Source organism: Drepanopeziza brunnea (assembly GCF_022702325.1).
Source record: "Drepanopeziza brunnea f. sp. 'multigermtubi' strain 214-2 chromosome Unknown ctg5, whole genome shotgun sequence".
In the NCBI taxonomy this organism is placed as follows: Eukaryota; Fungi; Ascomycota; class Leotiomycetes; order Helotiales; family Drepanopezizaceae; genus Drepanopeziza; species Drepanopeziza brunnea.
Genome location: NW_027094068.1, coordinates 130,643 through 147,501, shown reverse-complemented (window position 1 = coordinate 147,501; position 16,859 = coordinate 130,643). Strand labels below are relative to the sequence as shown.

At 48.5% G+C, this 16,859-nt stretch overlaps 6 protein-coding genes across 6 annotated transcripts; 2 read left to right on the top strand and 4 right to left on the bottom strand.

Moving 5' to 3' along the window:
• Positions 1-4,266: 4,266 nt before the first annotated feature.
• Positions 4,267-5,175, bottom strand: L3040_003539 (uncharacterized protein; the record flags this gene model as incomplete). Its single annotated transcript, XM_007291853.2, has 1 exon — positions 4,267-5,175. One exon carries the CDS (start codon positions 5,173-5,175, stop codon positions 4,267-4,269), a length of 909 nt encoding a protein of 302 aa, XP_007291915.2.
• A 462-nt stretch (positions 5,176-5,637) lies between these two features.
• On the bottom strand, positions 5,638-6,354 carry L3040_003538 (uncharacterized protein; the record flags this gene model as incomplete). The annotated part of the gene is made up of 1 exon (XM_007291852.2): positions 5,638-6,354. The coding sequence occupies one exon, from the start codon at positions 6,352-6,354 to the stop codon at positions 5,638-5,640; it is 717 nt and encodes a 238-aa protein (XP_007291914.2).
• An 873-nt stretch (positions 6,355-7,227) lies between these two features.
• On the bottom strand, positions 7,228-10,054 carry L3040_003537 (uncharacterized protein; the record flags this gene model as incomplete). Its single annotated transcript, XM_066156451.1, has 10 exons — positions 7,228-7,366; positions 7,421-7,891; positions 7,968-8,857; positions 8,900-9,094; positions 9,147-9,229; positions 9,293-9,411; positions 9,474-9,659; positions 9,727-9,798; positions 9,855-9,964; positions 10,016-10,054. 10 exons carry the CDS (start codon positions 10,052-10,054, stop codon positions 7,228-7,230), a joined length of 2,304 nt encoding a protein of 767 aa, XP_066012040.1.
• A 982-nt stretch (positions 10,055-11,036) lies between these two features.
• Positions 11,037-12,005, top strand: L3040_003536 (uncharacterized protein; the record flags this gene model as incomplete). Its single annotated transcript, XM_007291849.2, has 2 exons — positions 11,037-11,168; positions 11,337-12,005. The coding sequence occupies 2 exons, from the start codon at positions 11,037-11,039 to the stop codon at positions 12,003-12,005; spliced, it is 801 nt and encodes a 266-aa protein (XP_007291911.2).
• A 615-nt stretch (positions 12,006-12,620) lies between these two features.
• Positions 12,621-13,796, bottom strand: L3040_003535 (uncharacterized protein; the record flags this gene model as incomplete). The annotated part of the gene is made up of 1 exon (XM_007291848.2): positions 12,621-13,796. The coding sequence occupies one exon, from the start codon at positions 13,794-13,796 to the stop codon at positions 12,621-12,623; it is 1,176 nt and encodes a 391-aa protein (XP_007291910.2).
• A 265-nt stretch (positions 13,797-14,061) lies between these two features.
• On the top strand, positions 14,062-16,245 carry L3040_003534 (uncharacterized protein; the record flags this gene model as incomplete). The annotated part of the gene is made up of 4 exons (XM_066156450.1): positions 14,062-14,607; positions 14,654-15,326; positions 15,375-15,985; positions 16,045-16,245. The coding sequence occupies 4 exons, from the start codon at positions 14,062-14,064 to the stop codon at positions 16,243-16,245; spliced, it is 2,031 nt and encodes a 676-aa protein (XP_066012039.1).
• Between the last annotated feature and the right edge of the window lie 614 nt (positions 16,246-16,859).

Below are 16,859 nucleotides of genomic sequence, written 5' to 3'. Positions count from 1 at the left end.
ACTTATGCTATTACTTATGCTATTACTTATGCTATTATTTATGCTACTTATTTTACTACTTCGAGCAAGCTTACGCGTAGAATCATCGTATATATATTTATCAAAACTTGAATCCTAGGTATGCTAAGCCGTAAAATTAAAACCTTAATAACTTTAATAACTCTAATAACTTTAATAACTTTAGTAACTCTAGTAACTTTAATAACTTTAGTAACTTTAATAACTTTAATAACTCTAGTAACTTTAGTAACTTAGTTAAAAAGACTTACTTATATTACCACTTGTATTACTTATCTTATTACTTCGGGCAAGCTTACGCGTAAAATCATCGTATATAGTAGTATATTTATTAAAACTTGAATCTTAGACGCGCTAAGCCGTATAATCGAAACCTTAATAACTTTAATAACTTTAATAACTCTAGTAACTTGGCTAAAAGGACTTACTTATACTACTACTTGTGCTATTATTTATGCTATTACTTATGCTATTTATTTTATTACTTCGAGCAAGCTTACGCGTAGAATCACCGTATATATGTTTATCAAAACCTGAATCTTAAGTGCGTTAAGTTATAGAATTAAAACCTTAATAACTTTAATAACTTTAGTAACTTTAGTAACTTTAATAACTCCGGTAACTTTAATAACTTAGCTAAAAGGACTTATTTATGCTATTATTTATGCTATCACTTATGCTATTATTTATACTACTTATCTTATTATCTCGAGCAAGCTTACGCGTAGAACTTATATGTTTTCGTAATAATAGTAAAGGCGGGCTAAATCGAAGCGCAAGATTGCGCAATATTATAAAGGAAGATCTAAGCGGGTATTTGCGAAAGGTACGCTGCGAAAAGTAAAAGTGATCGAGCTTAAATAAAGAATATCGTAATAAGCGCTGCGATTTCCGAAGAAAGGCTCGTAATAAAGAAGCTGCAATTAAAGCACGTCGAGGTCGACTTCGAGGTCTTTTTGCTAGCTGATTATTATTAAGAGGAAGAGTATGTTTCGATCTGAAAAGAGATAGCTTAGCATTATTTTTATTTTTATAACCTTTGCAAGTAGCGAATACTTTGCTTTAATCGTCGTTCTGAAATGATAAAAGAAGCTAAAAAATATCTTTTAATAAGCATTTGCGATTAATATAAAGTTTCGTTTTTATATTATAATAAAAGTGATTGTTAAGAAAGTCAAGTTGTTGATTAATCAAAGCGTTACGCGTAAAAGTATTAAGGTGACGCGACGATATATGCGGTAGAATTGATAGCGGTAGCTGAATTAAGCTTAGCTATGTTTTATATTTAATTTAAGCCGACCCGTTCCGAAAAAAGTTTAATAGATTAATATAAAATAAAAGTCTTAGCACGCTTATAAATCTTGCTAAATCCGTATAGAATAGTCTTACGTGATTAAATAACTAATTACTATTACAACCTTAAAACCCTTAGATTACTTACCACTACCACAACCCTTGAATTACTTATTATTACCACAATTACTGGATTACTCATCACTATTATAACTACTAGATTACTTATTACTATTATAACTATTAGAATTTATCTTAGGTCACCGTTGGTAACAATTATACTTAGTTTGTAAAGCGTCGTAAAGCTTTGCAAACGCGTATTAGCTAGCAGCTAATTATTAGACGGCGGTTTAAAAGTCTTTAAAAGTTGTAGTTTTAATAAATTTTAAATAAAGCTAGTCGCGCAACGTCTTAATAATCTTAAAACGCAAAGCTTTACGTAATCGATTTTCGTTTTTAATTTCGGCGGTAGCGGCAAGCTTTAAAAAAACAAAGTAGAAGTCTTAAAATTATTAGTTAAGCTTTATATAAAGTTTTTCGAACTCAATTGACGCTTTAGCTTTCTTAATAGAGTCGTTTAAGAATTCGAAAGCGATTTAAACGAGTTCCGAAGCGGTTACGGAGTTGCTACGATTTATGATTAAAAAAGCTAAGAACAAATAAGCTGTTCTTTCGGTTTAATTAAAAACGTAGTTTTTGCGTTAGCGTTTTATAAAAAAGTATTTTTCGAAAGCTTTTAAGTTATCGAAGACGTGAGCTTGCTAATAGCGTGCTCGGTAGCTTATACCGTTTAAGAGCTTTTGTTTAAGGTTAAAGATCCGCTCGATACAAGCGCGACCTTAAAAAGCTAAGAAAGAAGCTTTAAAAGTGTTAAACTTAGCTAGAATGCAGAGGTTAGTTAGCTTATAAAAAGAAAGTAGTTTATCGTCGTCGGCGAAAAGGCGGCGAAAGTTAGCGGTTTTATAAATAGAAAAAGTAGTTTAAAAGATCAAGGGCTTATATAGCTCTTTGCTTTTAAAGTTATCTTCGAAAGACACTTAAAGAAGCTTTGACGAGCGTTCTGTAATTAGCAAGACCGCTTAAAGCTGGTTTAATTCTTTTCGAGCTCGACGGGCTTTTTTTTTAGCTTTTTTAACGAAGGTTTTTTATTCGCTAGCGCTTTTATCGAGCTTTTCGTTACGAGTTTTTATATCTGCGAAAAGCTTTTTAAGCTTAGCGGCTTTTCGTTAAAACTAGAAAAAAGCTTAGTATTAGGCTAAGGCTTCTTCGGGGTTGGTAAAGGCCGAAGGATTATCTTTATCGTTTTGTTTATTAATAGCTTCTTTTTAAGTAAAAGGAATTATTAGTTGGGCCGTAAAAGAAGAGGAAAGAGCTGCTAGAGCAGCTTTAAGAAGTGTGCGGAGGATTTTGCCCGCAAAGCGAAGGTTGCTATATTATATAAGTGCTATCTTTTAAGTTATATTTAAAATAGGCTTTTTCGTGACCGTTAGAGTCGTTTAAATGTTTTTTGACGTTTAATTATTAAGGAATTTTAAAGAAAAAGAATATTATTAAAGCTGTTTTCGGCGGAGTAAGATAGTTGTTAATAATGTAACGACTTTAAGCGATTATTTAAAAGAACTTACGAAAGCGCGAAGGTTTATATAAGAGCTCAAGAGAATCTTAAAGTAATAACTTAGAATCAATAATTATCGAGTGTAAAGGTCGAAAGTAGCTAAGGTTTATATATACGAAAGTAAGAGCGCTAAGGATTCGTAAACTATAGTTTATAAGTTAAAAGCGGGGAATAAGAGAATACGAAGAATACGAAAGAAAAAAGGAGGGGAGTAGCTTGGCGCATGTAAGGTGCGTCCAGGAGACCTGGCGTGTCGTCATAATCGAAGCACTATTACGAAGGCTTATACTCATTTAGCTCTTAGTTCTTTATTAGTAATTTTTCTTTCTTTCTTCCTTTCTTCACTTTATACTAGACGAGCTTAAGTGCTTCGTTATGAACTTAGCTACCCGCGTAGCTTGCTTCGGCAAACGACACTGACTTCGGTCTTTTATAAAAACCCGCTAATATGCTTGCTTAATATATTCTTTACACACCGTTTTAATAAAAAGAAACACCGCTGTACTTATACTATTCTCTCGAGATCTGCTCTTACGCTATATGCGTCTTGTGCTCTTATGTATATAAGGACTAGCTGCACGTTTGTATACCTTTAAAAAGGTCACAAGACTCGCCGTAGAAAGCGACCCGTGGACGTTAAACGAATACTACTACTACTACTACTCCATCAGCCCGTTCAACTTCCCTCCTCCTCCACCTTCTTCCCTATCACATCACACTCCCCGCTCCCACCCTCCGAATCCCGAATCAACCTCCCATACACCTCTCTCCGCCCCAACTTCCTCTCCCCCGCGCCCTCCCCAGCATGCAGCAGCACCTCCACCTTGGCATACTTCAGACACACCTCGCAGCAACAACTCGCACCACTCGATCGGTACATCAGCATCCATCGAGAAAAAAAAAAACAGACCCTTCCAAAAAGCGCTACGCACTAGCCGCGTATCAACATCCGGAGACGTTCCACCCAGGGAATACTGCATTCGAGACGCTGGTACTCGGTGCACGCAACCACGGTGAGGAGCGCAATAAACCCACCAACCGACCAATCAACAAGCCAACCTAGTATCTCGTATTCGGACACCGGCCGGAAGAAGCCGTCGGCACTTGGTAATTGTGATCGATACTGATAACGTTGCATTACGGTACACTATTCCATTATATAAATACATAATCCAAAAACCATCACCATCCGGCTCGCCAGAGCGAAGCGAACGCCCCGATCGAAGCGGAAGTTGCTTTCCTAGTCCACTCTTCTCCTATTTTAAAGATTGCCGCAAATCAACGCCATCATCTCCTTTTTTTCTTTTTTTTTTCTTCTTTTTTCTTTTCCAATTCTGATTCTAAGCGGTCTGTTCCGCGCCTTCGCGTGCAGCGCCACCACCGCCAGAACCAGAACCAGCAGCAGCAGCAGTAATTCTATGGTAGGCCCTAATAAGCATTTTCGCGACCGCCAGGATAAACACACCTGCCGCGATCACAAACAGCATATAAAGTTGAGCCCTACCATATAAAGGACTGTCGGCTGGATTCATGCCGTCTGGAATCGCGCTGCTGCTGCTGTTGTTCAGATCGAGAGAAGCCGTCGCATTCAAGCTCCTCGCGATATGCCTATCGATGAAGACGCTACCACGATTCCCATCAACGACAGGGGAGGCGATAATCTCCGTCGACGTAGAATCGCTGCCGAGCCCGCGGATAGACTCGTCGTCGCGATCATCGCCCGCAGTGGCGGCGGTGGTGGTGGTCACGTTGAGGATCTTGGGACTGGCCATGACGCGCTTGAAGCCGTCGACGAGCTCCACCTCCGGGATGCGGATGGAAGACGACGTGCCGTAGGGCGGTACGATCAAGCGGGGCTCGTCTCCCGGGCCCGCAATCTTCTCTCCGCGGGTCGTCGTCGAGACTCGGGATTCGGCCTCTGGCCACTGCAGCGCTCTCTTGAACTTGGCACTGTAAGGGCTCTTGATCAAAGCCGACGGCGATGATGGATCCGTTTCCATAATCGCTGGCTGCACCGGGCGATCGTGAGTTCCGTGATCATCGCCATGATCTGCCAGCGATGGGAAGTCTCGCTCGGCCGCACCATTCTGGATGTGCGCCCGAGACTCGACCGATGAAGTTCGGTGATCTGACACTAATCCATGGTACCGTCGAGATAGGAACTCGACGCGAGCAGGCGTGATCTGCTGGAGAGGAGGGCCTCGGCCGTTGTAGAATCTGAGGACTTGTTCGTGGCTCGTCATCATCATCTCGTGGCTCAAGGTATTGGAGTGCTTCTTTCCCCGGGAGCTGGTGATGCGACTAGTCGTGGATAGGTGGGTAGATCTCTTCTCTTCTTCTGAGCGGTTTGGAGATGAGAAAGACGCCAAGAGGACAAAAAGGTGATGATAGGTATCAATCAGGGGCGTTGAAGATTCTTGGAGAGAGAGGGACTGGAAACCAAGATGCAAAAACAATATTGAGAGAGAGTGGAGGAGAAGATTTAAAAAAAAAAAAAGAATGAGTGTGGGAAAAACACCCACTGTTCGCTAGTGTTGCGTCGAGACTGCATCGCTTCAGCCGGACTCTCGCTAGCCCCTGGGGGTATATGTCCGTTTAACGACGAACACGCCCCATCTCCGTGCTATGATTACCTAGGTATATATATATACACACAATATTCCCTCAATACCGAGAAGATGATTCTCTTTTCCCAATGTGGGAATCCGCCTTCAGGTCTCCCCACTGGCATCGTCATCCGCCATACCCACAACCGAACCATCTCCACCAATTCCTCCTTTCCGCACCCCCTCTGCCTCCCCCCCGCCCTTCTTGTAGATACAACTCGGACAATATGGGATGTGGGCCGAGAAATCGCAAGTCCCGTCCCCCGAGCAATCGCCGAGTCCCAGCTCGTGCGCGTGCGAACACCAGGGACACGACGACGAGCCATCTTCCGCACCCTCTTCGAAATGCTCAGCTCCGACCCGCTCCTCTTGATCATCTCCGACCTCGTGCTCGCGCTCGATGTCCCGTGCTAATTCGTCATCAGACCTCCGATTGTCCGAATCCTTTTCCCGCGTCACGTCGCTCCCGCTGGATTTCCCCTGCACCAGACCGAGAAGTTCATTGAAGCTCTCCACGAGGCACAGCTTCTCATCACGGTCAACCTCGCGCATCGTGTCCAGCTCTTCCCTCACGATTTTCATGTTTGCTAGCATTCCGTCGACGGCATCCTTCATGGCCTGAACCTTTGTTTCTAGTTTTCGTATCCGCCGTCTCGAGTGGACTGCGATCTGGAATAGGATGGCGATAACGATGGCCAAAAGAGTGTACGCGTGGACCGGCTCTATCCTGTGCAGCCAGAATCTAGGAGGTAATGATCGCAATAGCCATGATCGTGTTGGAATAATCGAGTTCTCGAGAATGGTAGGATGCTTTGTCGTCATTGTTGGGCTGACGAGGTACGAGCTGCTTTCGGTGCGTTTTAGGTATGGCTGCTGCGAAGCTGACGAGGGGGCCACTGGTCCCGAATTTATGATTAAACGCAGATAACGAGTGAAGAATGCAATTCCGGTTTCGGGATATAATGATGACAAAATACTTGTTTGGATAGGCTTGATGATTTCTTGGAAGCACATCATGGCGGAGAAAGAAATGGAAGGGGATGTTGAGTGTCGGAGGAATGGCAAACAAAAGCCATCGGATAAGTCAGAGCGAAGGAGATATTCGAATAATTTCTCTTCCAAAAGCTAAAAAGTGTTTGACTGGAGGCCAGGTACAGTTTCTGGCAGTGACAGCCGAGTTGAAGGAGTGGATGCAGTCAGCGATAGTCTGGCAGGGGCGATCATCGCCAGTGCCGGAAACATTGAGGTTACTATGGTGCAACCTGACAGGCCTTGCCGTGGCCGAAAACAAAACTTGACAATGGTTCCATTCGAAGGTCATGAATCTAGCTCTCTTCATCTGTCCGATCTGTAGAATTATGGATGAGGAGTCCGGACTCTGCACCTTGGTCTTGCCACCGTGACGTTTCGGACAACACTGAAAGAGGAGCAGCAGATGGGATCATGGTTCATGGATTGATGAAGAGACCTGTACCAGCTGTACCAGGCACGAAAGCAGGGACTGAGTGAAAGTAAAGGCAAAACGAGACTGCGGGAGGATACTGAAGCCTTTGGAGCCTCGATTTCGACTGATACTGCCAAGACCTCGCTTAGATCCCCTGAATTCGAATGCCACCAATAGCGAATGACAAGCACGAATAGCACCAACCCTAGAGAAGATATGAAGCCGGAGCTCTGATATCTTACCCCAGGTAATTAGGCCCAGCATTTATCCAGCGAAGCCGCGATCTCAGCCATGAATTTTGAGAGCTCGCGGCCTTCAGCTTCAGTGCGGTCGCGGTTGTTGATAGCGAGGCACTTGCGGACGACGTTGGCGTAGATGGACCCGGTGAGTCTATGTAACATTCTGATTAGAGTTATCGAGTCGCACAAGAGGGGTAGTACTCACCCATCAAGCCTCATAGTCAAGCTCTGAAAGCCCCTCTTCACCCTCTCAAAATCCTCATCCTCGACCTCCACAACACTTGCCAGCGTCTCCCACAGTCCCAGCTCCAAAAGCACACATCCCAAGCTGTACACATCGTGCGCTCTGTTGTAGCGGACTGCTGGTTTCCACCGCTTCTCGGGATGCTGGTAGTAATCCAGCTCGATTTGATCGGGCCGGTGCGAGGGTTGAGTATGATGGTTGTGTGATGGGATACGCAAGAGCCGCTGGCCGTGGTCATCGATGTAGATCGGCACGTCCTCGATGGGGTAGTACGGCTCTGTGATCAATTCCGGCAGAATGGTATCGCCGACACCGACGAATAGTGGTTGCGAGAAGCCGAGGGGCTGGGGAATGCCAGACGCTGGGCCTGGAGGACCGCGAGAGGGAATGTTGGGCGCGGGAAAGAAAAGGATGGTGTTTGAGCGGATGTTTCTGCGTGCGTCAGCGACTTCTAGGTTCTCTACAAGCTCTTTGAGACTAGGCGAACGAGTAGGAGAAGGAAACCTACTTATGCACCCAGCCCACCGAAAACATCAGCCCAACAGCCTCCACCAAATTCTTCGCTAATTTGAACCTGACCCCAAGTTCCAACATCTCTTGCTGCGCCGGGTGTCTCTTCTCGAGCAGCTCCATCAAGCTCACCGGCATCCTCTTCTGACTAATCGCACCGGCAGGCATAATCTGCGGTAAATTCGACCGAATATGCGGTGGGGGTGCAAGGACAAGCCCAAATCTCCTCGCTATAGGATCTTCAACCATGCCATAGCATTTCGGCAGCATCAGCCTCTCTGGCTTGGGGGTGGCGAGCATGAGGGTCTTGATCCTCGTGTCTCGCTCTTGGTCTGGCCCAAGACTGTCGACCCATTCGATGAGAACCACGCGGTTCTCTTTGCGGACTGGGTAATCGAAGAGGAGAGCCATGGTCGCAGAGTTGGATGAGGAGACTGCGTAAGAGGGGTCGAGGCGGAAGTCACGCATCGTGAACTTGTAGGCTGCGTGCTGGCGTTCGAACTTCACTACAGCACTGAACTGGGCTGCCAGGGCCATTTCTTGATAGCGTGACACGTTGTCTCCATCAAGGAGGGTATGGCGCGCTTCGTAGGTGGCTGCTTCTGCGCGGCGATGTAGCTCTGCAAGTTTCAGCTTGCGGATAACTCCGAATTCTCCTTTGAGCATCTTCTCCAATTCGTATTTCGGGCCGTATGTAGCGAGGATCTCGGTGTACTCTTTGATGAGATCGATGAGACCCGTCCATACAGCGTCTTTCTTTCTGAAGATGAATTTGCAGTCTTTGATGAAAGACATGTTCATTTTGCATCGCTCAATAAATGTTCCCTGACTTTCGAGGCTCAGATTCTCGCCTTCTCTCAATCGAAACCTAGACAGGTCTTTTGATTCCTAAGAATATCAGCTTGGTCAGACCAAGATGCGAGTACGTACTCGGTCCGGCCAAAAGCTCGGCTTGATTCCGTATTTGTCCTCCAGAGCATGCGCATCAAACAACGCGAGAGCCATCAACGCCAAATGCCGAAAAACTCGCTTTGCGGCAGCAGGATTGGCTTTGGCATAGTCCTCAAATTTCAAATCGGCATCTCCCTGGTCGTTCATCCATATTTCTCGCCATTGATCATACTTCTGTCACGTGTGTCAGCACATATATTTGGGACCAAAGATCAGTGATGCGTGCGTCTTGTTGAAGCTCTAGCCTCCCAACTGCTAGGTCCAGCGTTCTTGTCGAGTCGAAGACATCCTTGATCATGGTCAGGCCATCTGTTGTTCGTTAATTCGGGTGAAGTGTCGTGGCGATGTAGCGCCGGGACTGACTGACTTTACCTCTGCACAGTGGAAGCATGCCCAAAACGCCCGTGACGATCCCGAACACCTCTGCCATTATAATAAGTAGTTCAATCGAGACCGGGATATCTTCGAAGGTGAAGACGGAGGAACAGAACCTGCAATGGAGAAGATCCTGCAGGTAATATGCTGTCTGATCACGTGGACCAATCACACCTACTGTCGTACAACATTTGGGGTCACCAAAACTAAACAAAAGATGGCGTGGTGAGCCTGAGACATTGGAAACCAAGCAGTGATCTTGAAAGTTTCGGGAGATGAATTGTACCCAGAGCTACGAGACAAGAAGCTCGACATACCCAACAGATCTGGACAAGGTCTGGCTACGTAAAAGCGGGATTGGAAACTGGCAACTTGTTATCGACTTTCATGCTATTTCAGGATTGGAAGATGAAATCTGCAGAGAGTCATACTCAGAGAATTGGACTGGGCGAAGTCGGCCGACATCTGCTGGAATAGGCTCTTGAGGAAATGAAGCGAGAATGCTGCTCCGATGTCAACAAAGACTTCGTGGTTTCGTGCGAGAGCTTTAGGAACATACCCTCGGCCAAAGAAGCAATATGTGTTGAATGCTCGACGGAAGCCGTGAGAAATGCATTCAACTCTCCGTCTCCGACGGCCAAAGGGTGTGATGACCCAGACCAAGCAGTCCTAATGAGATAACATCTGCATCTCCAAAACCCGTTATCCCCGCCCCCTTACGCCCGATCCGATTTTCGCAAATTTGGCAAATATGGACATCGAGACGAACCGTCTCGCTCCAATGCAATACAACCCCGCTCTTCCGTAGAGTGTTTGCCTGCAGAAGATATCCGCGACCATTGAACGGTTAGCTGACCTTCCTAAAACGCTCTCTCCCAAAGACAGTCCAAAGAGGTTGGCACTACCGACTACTCAAATCACCCTTGATCGGTGCTTATAACTGAATACAGTCGGAAAAGAAAACGGTTGGAATGGTTTGAATGATTTTGAATCGTAACTGAAATAATCTGTAGAGCCATTATCGATTACGGAGTCAATCGTCGTCAAAAGACCATCCTGGGCCCGTCGTCCCCGAGCCGTCCCCGCGCCAGCGCCATGCCCGAAAGCCTGTATGAGTAAGCAAATAGGCGAGGGGGGACGAGTGCCTCAATGTCAACGTCAACGTCATGCCGCATTCGAGACGGGGAAAGAGGAAGAGAGAGCGGCAGTCGTAGGAGGAGGAGGAGTAGTAGGAGGAGTAGAGGGAGTAGTAATAGTAGTAGTGGTAGGAGTAGTAGGAGGAGTAGTAGTAGCAGTAGTAATAGTAGTCCGTAATAGTTGTAGTTGTAGTGGTAGTAGTAGGTAGTCGTAGCAGCAGCAGGACTAGTAAATATCTACCTAGCATGAGCATCATTACCGGTACCGGCAGTCCAGTGGCCCAGCACCCAGCACCCAGCACCCAGCACCCACCCCCCACTCCCCACTCCCCACTGCCCACCGCCCACCGCCCACCACCACCCACCCCCACCATGAGCTCATACATGATGCATTGGCGCATCCTGCATCCTGCATCCCCCCATCCTGCGGTGGATAAAAAGCCTCCAGCTTGTCCGTCCCATCTATCCCGTCCTGACAACCCATCCATCCTTTTCTCTCTTTCCCCTCGATTTCCAGGCTCAGACCACGAAACAAAAGAGAAAACAAGAGACGATATCGACGGGTGAACTGTGCATCGACTAGATAGATCTATCTGCTGCCCAAGATGGTCCAACCAATCCCCAAGACGGATTCGCTGGCCGAGATGTTCTCCATGAAGGGGAAGGTCGCTGTCGTGACGGGCGCGTCGGGAGCCAAGGGGATGGGCATTGAAGCTGCTCGAGGACTAGCTGAGATGGTTGGTCTTTTCTTCTTCATCTTCATCCTCAGCGTGATCCTCACCCGGGTCCTCCCATGTCCTTCGATCGATCCAGCGGTCCATCCGTCCATCCGTCCATCCATTGATGTATACTCATACACACAAAACAACAAAGACAACCCCAGACTAATACCTCCCCCACTCTAGGGCGCCAACCTCGCGATAACTTACTCCTCGCGGCCGGAAGGCGGCGAGAAGAACGCCAGGGAGCTCGCCGAGAAATACGGCGTCAAGGTCAAAGCCTACAAGTGCGACGTCGGCAACTGGGAAGAGGTGTCCTCCTTCGTCGCCGAAGTCATTAAGGAGTTCGGCAAGATCGACGCCTTCGTCGCCAATGCCGGCCGTACCGCCGACGCTGGCGTGCTGGACGGGACTGTCGAGGCGTGGAACGAGGTGATCAAGACGGATCTGAACGGAACGTTCCACTGTGCGAAGGCCGTCGGGGCACACTTCAAGGAGCGCGGCTCAGGCTCCTTCGTCATCACGGCGAGCATGAGCGGCCACATTGCCAATTTCCCCCAGGAGCAGACGAGCTACAACGTGGCGAAGGCCGGTTGCATCCACATGGCGCGCAGCTTGGCAAACGAGTGGCGCGGCTTTGCCCGAGTCAACTCCATCAGCCCGGGCTATATCGACACGGGCCTGAGCGATTTCGTGCCCAAGGATACGCAGGATCTGTGGAAGAGTATGATTCCCATGGGGAGGGATGGGGAGGCGAAGGAGTTGAAGGGCGCGTATGTGTATCTCTGCTCGGATGCGAGCACGTACACGACGGGCGCGGATCTGATCATTGATGGCGGCTACTGCGCCAGGTAGACAGATCTGGTATATATCTTCGGCGGGATGTGTAGCTGTGAGAGGATGATATATAGCGAATGAAGAAGATGTAACGCATGTTGTCCTTTGTGTTCGAGTGAATCCACACTTTCTTCAACGCCCTTTCCATCTGCACGTTACATCAGCAGCCAACCCATGCGCAATAAATCCCAACCCTATCCCAGACCCGGGCAACAATAACACCTACCACAGACCTGCCTCCCTCCCACGTTCCGTCCTTCGCATATCCATCTAAACTCACCCCCAAGTCGGCGGCCGAGGCACGTGAGCGGTTTTCGGTGTTGTGAATGCGGGCGGTAAGGATGTATGGACTCTAGATGCGTAGACATCGTGACAAAGTAGACCGCGGATTGAACCTTGCATCAAGTCGCGGGTAGCAATAGCTGCCACAGGTGAAAACCTACTAGTCATTCTATTTCAAAAGCAGAAATGACATAGAGGTTCTATGCGTAAAAATATACGCACGCATACGATCCCGACCGACAAGGGGCTGATGGGATCAGGTAAATCCAGGAGTTTCAGAATATGCCTTGGTATACTTACCCTTATTACACCAACGAGGGTCAGATCATGCTTCGAATCTTTTGATTATGGCTACCATTTCTTCGGAGCACCACCGACAGTTCGGGAGAAGACTGCACTGGCAAGCGGTTCTTGAGCCCTACTCTTCTCCTTCGCCCTGATGCCTATTCTATCCGTCACAGGCGTCGCATCGATAATATTGTCGAAATCATCATCGTCGCCGTTGTCCGAGTCTGGCTCTACCTCCGAATCTTCTTTGAGGGGGACTGGCCGAGAAATTTTCTCGGGTTGCTTCTTTTGTGTGTCCTGGGGATTCGAAAATGGTTTCGCAGCGAGGACTTTACGTCTCAACTCGGCCATCTCCTCCTCCTCGTTCGAGTCGTCTGAAATTTCGAAGGGGTCTCTTTCTGTTTCTGGTTCCGCAGGCTCAATTTTCTCTGGTTTCTTACCCAGGTAGATACCGTCGACCTCGTCCCGACTCTCTTCCATATCCTCGTCCTCGTCATCTTCGTCCTCGTCCTCAGAACTGACTGGTGCGCGATGATTCGAGTTTCCACCCGCCCACATATCTGTCTCGGTCCCATCCTCCCCGTTACCTCTACTATCCGCATACTCTTTCTCTAGTCTCGTCATCCAATGCTCCTCAGCCTTCTTGATCTCCGCCTCGTCCTTGCACGCCGCATATCGCTTCAAAATAGATGAGTTGATCTCCAGGAATGCCTCTCCATACGAGAATGGTGCCAGGATCTGCTCAGCCCAGTCGGGGTGTCCGCAGATGTAGAATGCCGCTGCCAACGCCTCTACGCAGTTCAGTCTCCACGGCTTCCCATAGTTGACACTATTCGCAGCCACCAAGTACGGCAGTAACCTCTCGCACTTCCCTCCAATCTTGGGCCACGGCACCTCCTTGATCCTCGCCCACGAACACTCGACCACTGCAGCGCCGTATGTATCCATCAACTCTCGATCGGCGGGGGAGATGGTCTGCTTTGCATTCGGACTAATGATGACGCCGGAGTGTTTCTGGCCAACGTGAAGCTCGCGCATGAGCCCTTGCCTCATCAACTTCTTGCCCGAGCAGCGCTTGGGGTCGCAATGGCCCAAATCCCAACATGCTGCTTTGAATGAGGGGCGCGATGCGGGATGTCCGTCGTCGTCGCCGTCGCGGCTGGGGCCTTGTCGTCGAGGTGCATTGCTGTATTTCTTGCCGCCTCGCGCCGAGAAGCCATCCTTTTTGTGTCGTACCATCGTGGGATCTGTAAGTTGATGGAGAGGTGATATTGCGTTGTGTTGTGGTGACGATGAGGCTGAAGACTGGATTACCTTCTCTTTGATCCCCAATGTGGCCCGAGCTTCCCCCACCAAGATCTCGTAGAGGGAAGTATACACCTATCCGTACACCTTCACTTACACTTACACCTACAGTTTCACCTCGACTCCGGACCTCTCACTTTTCTGCCCGCCTCACCTTCCTGTCGCCCAGTAGTGGCCATATCCATCCTCAGCCCTCCACATGGAGGCGGCGTCCGCTCGAATGGCGGCCAGAGACCGCTTCAGCGTGATGGGGGACCCAGGCCCCTCGAACCTCCAGCGCTACATCCAGCAGGCCTGCAGTCCCGAGAACTTCGAGCCCAATCTCGCCGTGAATCTCGAGGTGGCCGACCTGATCAACTCCAAAAAGGGCAATGCGCCTCGCGAGGCCGCTGTGGCCATAGTTAACTACGTTAACCACCGCAACCCGAATGTCTCGCTGCTAGCCCTCAACCTGCTGGATATCTGTGTCAAGAACTGCGGATACCCGTTCCATTTGCAGATCAGCACGAAAGAATTTCTGAATGAGCTTGTGAGGAGGTTTCCCGAGAGGCCCCCGATTCGAGCAACGAGGGTGCAGATGAAGATCTTGGAGGCCATCGAGGAGTGGCGGGGCACGATATGCCAGACGTCGCGGTACAAGGAGGACTTGGGCTTCATCCGGGATATGCATAGGCTGCTTAGTTATAAGGGATACGTGTTTCCAGAGGTCAGGAGAGACGATGCTGCGGTCTTGAACCCGAGTGATGTGAGTTGCTGCGTAGTACAGACCGGGCATTAACTAATTGAACTAGAACCTCCGATCTGCAGAAGAAATGGAGGAGGAGGAAAAAGATGCCCAGTCTGCGAAATTGCAGGAGCTGATCCGTCGAGGCGGACCAGAGGATTTGCAGGAAGCCAACCGGTTAATGAAAATTATGGCGGGCTACGACACTCGACAGAAGACCGACTACCGCGCAAAGGCAGCAGAGGAAGTCGGCAAAGTGCAGCAGAAAGCTCGACTTTTGGAAGAGCGTCTCGAGGGATTCCAAGCGGGCGATGTCATGACTGAAGGGGATGTCTTTGAGGAGTTGGCTTCTGCACTTCAGAGCGCACACCCAAAGATCCAAAGAATGTGCGAGGAGGAGTCTGATGACCACGAGGCGGTAGCGAAGTTGTTGGAAATCAACGATAGCATACACCGAACGGTTGAGCGATACAAGCTCATGAAGAAAGGTGATGTGGAGGGCGCAGCCAAGATCGCAAAGGGGACATTGGGCACCAGCACTGGAGTTAGCAAGAACGCTGACAACGAGCTGTCCTTGATCGATTTTGATGGTGATCTAGAGACCAATCAAAGTAGCTCGGCATCTGCGCCGGTACCTTCCCAACCCGGTGGGCTCGAGGATGATTTGCTGGGGCTGTCGATGGGCGAAAGTAGTTTTGGACAAGGTGGTGGAATTTCCCTTGGATTTGGAAGCAACACCGGTAGGTCAATGCTTCGAAGCGATGTTGGCCGATCACTGATTCTTGTAGGCATGCCAGGCCCAGCATTAATGTCTTCAACCTCGGAACACAGCACAGCAAGAGGGCCAACACCTACACGGTCACCAGCCCCCCCTCAAGCACAAGTTAAGCCAGACTACTCTGCATTCTCTGCATTCGGCTCCGCTCAAGCCTCTTCAAAACCGACAACACCACAGCCATCGCTCTTTCAACAACAGCAAGCGCTACAGCAGCAGCAAGCGCTACAGCAGCAGCAAGCTCTACAACAGCAGCACGCTATGCAGCAAATTCAGATATCTCAGCCACAGCCCCCGACCGATCCTTTTGCCGCCCTCGCTTCTCCACGCCAAGAAATTCCCCAACAAGCCAGTCCGTCAATGTTTGATTTCGGAAGCCAACAAACAGCTCCCCCGGCCGCAGCCCCGGCTGCTGCTGATGACGATGAGTGGGCTTTCTCGTCTGCACTTCCCGAAGGTCCTCCATCTTCAAACACAATCCAAGTCAGCAATACAGGTCTCGGCATCTCTCTGTTCGCCACTCGAGAACCACAGACACCATCCGTCATTACAATGTCCGTTACATTCTCCAGTAACTCCGACCATCCAATCTCTGAACTGGAGTTCAAGGCTGCAGTCACGAAGGTAAACATACCACTCACCCAGTTACTTGATGACGGGTAAAGCTAATGAATGGCCTTCAGGGGTACTCGCTTAAGCTTCAACCACAGACCGGACGACACCTACACCCCCGGGAGCAATCTGGCGTGAAGCAAGTCATTTTCCTGAACGGCGTTGAGCAGGGAAAGGGCGATTCGGTAAAGCTGAGGTGGAAGGCTTCGTATAATGTTGGTCCGCAGCCGGTGAATGAACAGGGCGAGATTTCGTCACTAGGGATCGCCTGATGAAAGCGAGATGGTAGTCGAGACAGACGAAATGAAGATGAAGATGAAAAGAATATTTTGACTTTATGGCTCCGGCCTGCAGCACTCTCAGCCACACATTTTTCATATCCATCTTGTTGTCCTCTGGTCTGGTAGTTTATGGGAGGGGGTGGTTTTCTTTCTTTTTTTGGTTGGAGTTCGGAGTTTCAAGTCTAGAAGTGGGAAGTGGGAAGTCGAGCGTTCCTCCTCCGATAGCAAGTAAAATAAAATAAAATGAGTAAAAATAAGCGCAGCGTAGCGTAGCGTGCCGAGCCGAGCCGAGCCGAGCCGAGCCGAGCCGAGCCGAGCCGAGCCGAGCCGAGCCGAGCCCCCTGCGAATTCCTACCTACGACATCTTCCGTACACACGACTTATCATGTCAAACAAAGGTGGTCCTTTCCGTACCGAGTAGAATGAGTACGCGCGTAAGAAATTGGAAGGTAGGGACTATGAGAAGTTGGAATGGAATGGAATGAGAATGAGAATGAGAATGAGAATGAGAAAAAGAATGAGAATAAGAATAGGATGGAATGGAATGGAACGGAATGATTTGTGTCTCCTTTTGGATGACTGACTGACTCGCGTACAGGAACAGG